Below are 7,442 nucleotides of genomic sequence, written 5' to 3'. Positions count from 1 at the left end.
GGTATCTCAGTGTGGTTTTGATTTGCATTTCCCGGATGCTGAGTGATGTTGAGCATTCTTTTAGAGCTCTTTAAAAGCTTTCTGAGGCTCAGTTTTCCTCTTTTCTAAAGTAGATACGATACCTACCCCTAAAAATCACCGCCTCTGGTTCATAACCCAGTATTTCCAGCCTCTTCTCTCACAACCCAAGGAACTCTGCTATCTTCCGTGTGTGTGTGTGTGCGCGCGCACGTACGTGTGTGTGTGTGTGTGCGTGTGTGTTATATGTGTGTGTGCGTGTGTGTGTGTATTATATGTGTGTGTGTGTGTGTGTGTGGTTTTTCTGTCTAATGCCTTTGGTGATGTTGCTCCTTCTTTCTGGAATAATCACTTTCCTCATTTCCGTGTGTCAGAAACCTACCTGTTTTCCAAGGCCTAGTTGCAATATCATGTCTAAAACGAAACCTTCCCCAATTCCACCAAACAAGTAATTTCTCTCTTCTTTGTGTTCCAGCCACTCTTGGGGGCTCTCAATGGCCTTTAGCCTGCCCTTCCTTGGGTTACATCCATTTATGTACCGCTTTTATCTTTCCTGCTGGGCTGTAAGCTCCTCTTGAGGGAAATAATGTCTGCTCCATCAGTGTATCCCTGTACAGTGCTTAGGTGCTTAGCATGGTTCTTTGCGCATTGGCAGTCAGTAACTGTGTGTTTAATTGAATTGAATGAGAGAGGGAAACTGAATTTAGTGCACATCTCTGGACCTTTCTCTCTGCCCCAGGCTTGAGGGACTCAGCTTATCTGACTGAGTCTGATTTAGCCTAAGGTGATGAAAGATACAGTGCTGATGGCTTTCTCTAGGCCTTCCATTTGTAATATGTATTCCTCAGGAATTGGGTTGCCTTCTGGTAGAAGGTTCACCCTGAAGGATTTATAGAATAAATATATAGTTTTAAAATGCTATCAAAGAGAATTGAACCAGGCCAACTTCAAACATGAAATTGCTGGAGGAAATATCCAGACAATCTGCATTTTATAATTAGGACATGTATTGATTCTTTTTTCTTTTCTTAGTTATTGCATATGGTGGTCTTGCTTTTTAAACTGCAAGAATTCATTTCCTTCTTTGCTTAGCCCCCTGTGAATCTACGTAGTGAAAAACCAAAAGAATGAATTTATGCTTTGCAATGTATATGAGATGAAGGTCACAAAATAAACCTAAGTTTATAAATAGTGTTTAATTATCAGGGACACTGACATATCTTACACATTGATTTTCTGGCTTGTTTTACAAATTTTTAATTATCAAGTTTCCTTTACTGTGTTATTCATGCAACTGGGTGGACAGAGAAAAACATCATGAAATCTCCAATTAATACTAGACTTTGAGCTGCGGATGCCCATTGGCATTCAGTGCTGAAGATTTGCCATAAATGAACCTCTAACATATCACCAGCATGGGTGATAATCTCACGTGACTCTCAACTTCTTGCTCTGTGCATTCAGCCATTCTGTGATTAGATCCTTGAATTGAATACATTACTCTGTTCACCTGTTTTATTGCTTCTCAGCAGCTACTAATAAACCGAAAGTACTCAATCTTTCAAAACATTTTCATGACTGCAGTAATCACACTGGAATGCTTTATGGTGAAAAGAACGTTTTGGCTGAAATTTGATTCAGCAAACATTTATCCAGCAGCTGCCATGGGCTGAAAACTAAGGATACCCATCCATTCCTTATTTTGTTTGAGCTTAGAGAGGGAAGACAAGTACCCAGCTATCCTATAGGTCTAACCATGCTAAATATGCAGGATGAGGAGAGGAAAAACACTCATGCATACCACAGCTGCTGAGGGGTGGTATTCCCAACATTTAACCATCTGTAGGGCCCATCGCCAACTGGTCAGAATGGACATTGGCCACAGCCTGGAGCGGGGCCCTGCAGAGCCAGACAGTACCCTTAAGTTGCTGCCTTATGCTGAGTCTGAGGGTTTCGGGGTGAGATGGGCCAGGGTCTGGGTAGGAAGAAGGCGCTGGTGGGAGAAGGACAGGATTGGGTGAAGGACAACAGCTTTTACCAGCTACTTGGTAAGTATTTCAGTATCTTAGTCCTGATATGGCCATCCAGGTACAAAGCAGCAGGAGATCAAACACAGCCACCCCATAAGCTAAGTATTATTAAGCAGAATTAAAAATGAAAAAATCACATATTAGGGAAGGGATTTGAGGCACACAGCTAATACAAGAACTCAGTTTAATCCTTGTCTCCCTAGTTCCAAAGCCCATTGTCTTTCATCTGAAATAGTAACTAATTCATATTGACAAATCCAGAGAAGGAAGAGGAGGAATCATGATCATGATTTACAGAGGAGTACCTTTTGAGGGGGCCGTTAAAGTGAGAGGTATTTTATCATCATATCTCTAAGAATATGTGGTATCAGGATGACTGGTTCCATCCCTAATGAGGATCTTCTTATTTCTCTTTTCCTAGCCAGCCTTCTCTCCCTTCGTTTCTTCCCACATCGATCATTCTGTTGACAAACGTTGTTAATCTAGAGTTCAGATGTGGAGGACTATGAACAAGCTTCAGGAATCCTAGAACCCATGGTCTGTCTGCCAAGATCTTCTTATTTCTCTTTTCCTAGCCAGCCTTCTCTCCCTTCGTTTCTTCCCACATCGATCACTTTCTGTTGACAAACGTTGTTAATCTAGAGTTCAGATGTGGAGGACTATGAACAAGCTTCAGGAATCCTAGAACCCATGGTCTGTCTGCCAAAGTGCATTTTTTGTGGGAAGGTGATTCATAGTTTTCTTCTGATTCCCAAAGGCCTCTGTGTACCTTCATCACATTCGAGGAAAGTAAGGTATTATGATGTCATATAATGTAACACTCTGAATATACAACATATCCACTTGAATTTCAAAGGACTGAAAAAGTGAGTACTTACTCTTTGGTACTTATATTATTATCAAATGAATGACATTGCTCCCCCACCATATCAGTGAATACTCTAAGCATTTTAGAGAAATTAGAGACTACAGAACTTAGGCACCCAACTTTTGGTAGACATTACTGCATGCTAGCTGTGGCAAACATTTAGAGACCACAGGTCGTATGGGAAGTTCCAGCACATGAGAGGCGGTGGTCTAGCACAGTGGTTAAGTTCAAGCTCGGGATCCACTCTTGGGGTTCAACCTTGGCTGTTGCTTACCAACTCTATAGATACGGACAAGTTCCTTTATCTCCATGTACCACCATTTTCTCATCTGGGAAATAATGTACTAATAGTACCAACCTTTTATACTTTTTGTGAAGAGTAAGTGATTGATATAAGGTGGGAATAAAAAGGTCTACAGCTACTGAATTCTTGCACCAAGGCTGGAGTGGCAGAGATCAGAGGACCCATCATTCTCCACTAAGTTCTCCTTCTTCCAGCACACACCTCTTCTTGCTCCCTGATCTTTATTTGCCATCGCTATTGTGCCAGGGCCTCCTGTTCCTCTCACTTTTCTCCATACATGCCCCTGTCTTGTCAATGGGTCAGGGGCAGATGTAGGGAATAAAAACTAGGATGTGATTCAAGAGGCTTGCCCTGTTTTAATGTATCAAATAAAAATATCTCAAGATTCCAGAACTATTTATTCAATCAATTAAAACTGAAAACAAAGGAAAACAACATCTCTACTTTATGCTTCACCTAGCAAGGCTTATATTCTGAGTTCTCTAATTATTTCTAAAGTACTGCTTACACTTGTAGCTATGCCAATGAAACTAAGCATCTGTCAATCAACAAACATTGCTTGAAAGCTTAGTTTATGTAAAGTATAAAGGGGAATAAAGAGTAACTTCGTCTGTAAAAAGTAATTACACATGATGAAAGATTAGCAAGGATTCCATGAGTATTGTCATCCATTCCTATGTAACTGAAATCGTGTATAACTTTTTTTATGTTTAGAGTTTTTTCAAAGATGAATGGACATTGCAGCCCATTTTCAGAAAGTCATGGCAAAGTCAGTTAAGGAACATCAGTTTAGCACTTCTGAACCTTGTCTTCCAGCAACTTTAATCCTGAACAGCATCTCCTTTAATACTGATGGTTCCATCCAGTATAAAGAAAAGCCATATTTCTCTGCCTCCGAAGCCCTAGATGCTTACATTGATGATTTTCACTTAAGCTGTGAGCCTCCTGATATTAATGATACAAAGGTTAACCTGGATCAGAGTCCTCTTGAATTTCTTGCTAGGCCAAACAGTGGTAAGCTCTCATTATTCTCTGAGTTCAATTTTTAATTATCTGTAGAAAGCTGATGCTTTGAGAGGATATATGCAATAGATATTTTTTCTTGGAAAATAATTGTCTTGCAATCTGTGAATCTTTATAGATTGTTATATACTTTTATGGTTCTAAAACTTCTTCAGCAATGGATTCGAGGATATATGCAATAGATATTTTTTCTTGGAAAATAATTGTCTTGCAATCTGTGAATCTTTTTAGATTGTTATATACTTTTATGGTTCTAAAACTTCTTCAGCAATGGATTCCTTTGAATTGAGAGATAATTAAAGAAAACACATTCCGGCATTGATTTCAGAGAGGCAAAGCTCTGGCATTGGAGTCTAAAGCCTTGGGCTTTGTGACTAAAAGTTTACACAGTCACTTAAATTCTGCAAGCCAAAGTTAACCCTTAATAAAAGGGGAATAATAACAATTACAATAATAATAATAATACTCACTTCACATGGTTATTATGGGAACTAAATGAATGAGAAAACAGTGTAAATTGCTGCAGATATAGGGTCCTCACATTCTTTCTGTAGCACAATGAAAAGAACACTATAATAAAGGTCAGGCAACTTGAGGTCTGGTTCCCACTCAGCTAGTGACAGTTGGGCATCAGTAGAGCCACTTATTCTCCCTGGGCTTATTTAGTGTTCTGTCAATAAGATAAGGAGATTCACATGTATGAGCTTCATAATTTTAGAATTCTACATTATGTAGATGGCAGAAAAATAAAATTTATCCATTCCAGTATTTCAGTATTTCTCATTTAAAAAAATGTTATTTGTAGAGGCTGAAAAATAACCATCATAAAACCAAAACTTGGTGTGAATCTGAACTTGTGGTCGATTGACTGAAACCACTGGGAAAATAAACTTCTCTGATAGTAACTCATCTACATCAGTAGAGATACTAGTGCCAATACTGTTACTGCTACTGCAACTCCTACTAAAAATGCCTGCACATCCACTAAACATGGCCTTTTTAAGATTATATGTTAGTGTACACAAAAGAATATTGGAAAACTATACATTTCAAAAGTAAGGTGGAATTGATCATTATTAATTTTAGACTATTATGAAAACATTTACCATACTATTATATACTATACTTGATATGCATGGTTAGAATAGATGAAACAACTTCTTTTTATTTCATAAGTGAAAAAACATACTTGTAAGTACCAGTAAGACATAGCACTACATAAGAGAAAACTGAGTTTCTTTATGCTAAGTTGTCTGGTTATAATATTTGACACGGTTTGATAGATGGGCAGGCATGAGGTAGAGACTGAGTGTGAAAATATGGTTTAAGTGTATACATTATCTACGCAATTGAAGTGCAAAATATATTGTAATTTATTTGGTACAACTGCTGGTTTTCTGACAAGGATTTTCAATTTTCTTTTGAGGTTTGGTGGCAGAAAGTTTTTCTGTGTCAGTTTTCCTCCTTGAATCCACAGAGAAGAAGCTGTGTAGGTGGCTGTTGTTAATGACTTGGTATGTGATACAGGCAGTTGCTCTTTCCTGGGTCCTCTTGAGTGATTAACTCCATCATCAGTGTTATTTTTGGTACTTCTTTGTAAAGGAAAATAGAGTTTCTACTTTTTGTTTTTTCTGATTATAAAGGAAATTCAGCAAATGCATAAGAATATGACAGAAAACGATTGCAATCCCAACTACAGAGAAAACTGCTGTTACTAGTTCTACATAAATTTCCCTCTTTTTCTATGCAAATATATATAATGGAATTGTACTATCCCCACTGTTCTATATCCTTGCTTATTCACATACCAATGTTTTGTGAATAACATTTCACATCTGTGTTAGTCTGTTTCTGTTGTTTATAACAAAATACCTGGAACTGGATATTTGTAAGAACATGAAATTTATTGCTTACAGTTTCTGAAGCTGGGACATCCAAAGTCCAGGGAGCACATCTGGTGAGGGTCTTCTTGATGGTGGCTTTATAGCATTTTCTGTCTCACATGGCAGAAAATGGCAGAGCAGAGAGAGAGAGAGCTCCTCATGCCCTCTCCTTTTAAAGCCCTCAGAACCACACCCACTATTCCAAAAATGGGTCAATCCATTCATGAGGGTGCAGTCCTCACAATCCAATCACCTCTCCAAGGCCCCACCTTTCAATTACCATAATAGGATTTCCTACCATCAACAGTTACAGTGAGGATTAACCTTTTAATATATGAACTTTGGGGGACACAATTCAATCAACCCACAGCAACATCATTAAAGTAGTTCTGTATCTTTACATTAAATAGCTCTATAGTATTTCATTGTCACAGGACATTTTGGTTGTCATTAATATCATTGTCATTCAAAGCGTTGCTACTGTCATAGTACATACGTTTGAGTACCTGTTCAGTTATTTCATTAGGATAAATCTTTAGGAATGGAGTTTTTGAGTCACACAGAATGTACATTTTAGAGGTTTTGATTCATACTGTTAGACTGTCTTCCAGAAGGGCTATGCCTATTTTGTACACTCCCATCAATGGAATAGAGGGTCTTTTTCCCTGCCATAATCTCACTGTCTGTAGATATTTGAACCTCTTTAACCCTTGCCACTCTGCTGGGTAAAAATTGGTATTTATGTTTATTTAGCATCTGCTTTTTTTCTTTTGTGAATTGCCTAGTAATAGTCTTTACTTGTTTATATTTAGTACATTTAAACCTTTACTTCATCTAGAATTTATTTTATTTTTAGGCTTATTTCTTAACTTTTTGTTCCATTGATCTATCTGTACCATTTCTGTGCTGCACAGTAGTTTTAAAATAAATTTAATATCTTGGTTGGGACAGGGAGCAGGGGGCTTGGAAGGAGTCATGTCTGTTCTTCACTCATGTATTCTTCCAAATGGTCTTTAGAATTATTCTTCACTATTTCCAAATGCTGGTCCTTAGGTTACTTCGAGTCCTAACTGCCCTCCTGGGCCCCGCCTTGTCCTTTCCAACCTGTCTCCCTCCTGCAGCCGAGGGATCTTCCTGAAGCATGAATCTGCTTCTGTCATTTGTGTGCTAAAGGTACTGGAATAACTCCCCATTATCCTGGAGATAAGTCTCAAACTCCTTAATATGATCTTAAGGCTGTTGTGATCTTGCCTCTACTTAACAACCTAGCTTCAGTTTCTCATCTCTGCTGCCACCACACACACACACACACACAC

General features: G+C 38.4%; 1 protein-coding gene across 1 annotated transcript in view; it reads left to right on the top strand.

Moving 5' to 3' along the window:
* Nucleotides 1-3,981: 3,981 nt before the first annotated feature.
* Nucleotides 3,982-7,442, top strand: part of LOC103602620 (glutamate receptor-interacting protein 1-like) — a 97,592-nt gene continuing 94,131 nt past the window's right edge. Inside the window, exon 1 of the mRNA XM_008587040.1 lies at nt 3,982-4,234. Coding sequence (XP_008585262.1) covers nt 3,982-4,234 — 253 coding nt within the window. The remainder of the gene's footprint in view (nt 4,235-7,442) is intronic.

Source organism: Galeopterus variegatus, unplaced genomic scaffold (assembly GCF_000696425.1).
Source record: "Galeopterus variegatus unplaced genomic scaffold, G_variegatus-3.0.2 Scaffold4224, whole genome shotgun sequence".
Classification (NCBI taxonomy): Eukaryota; Metazoa; Chordata; class Mammalia; order Dermoptera; family Cynocephalidae; genus Galeopterus; species Galeopterus variegatus.
The sequence above is the reverse complement of the archived record's forward strand: the minus strand, read 5'-3'. Positions and strand labels throughout refer to the sequence as shown.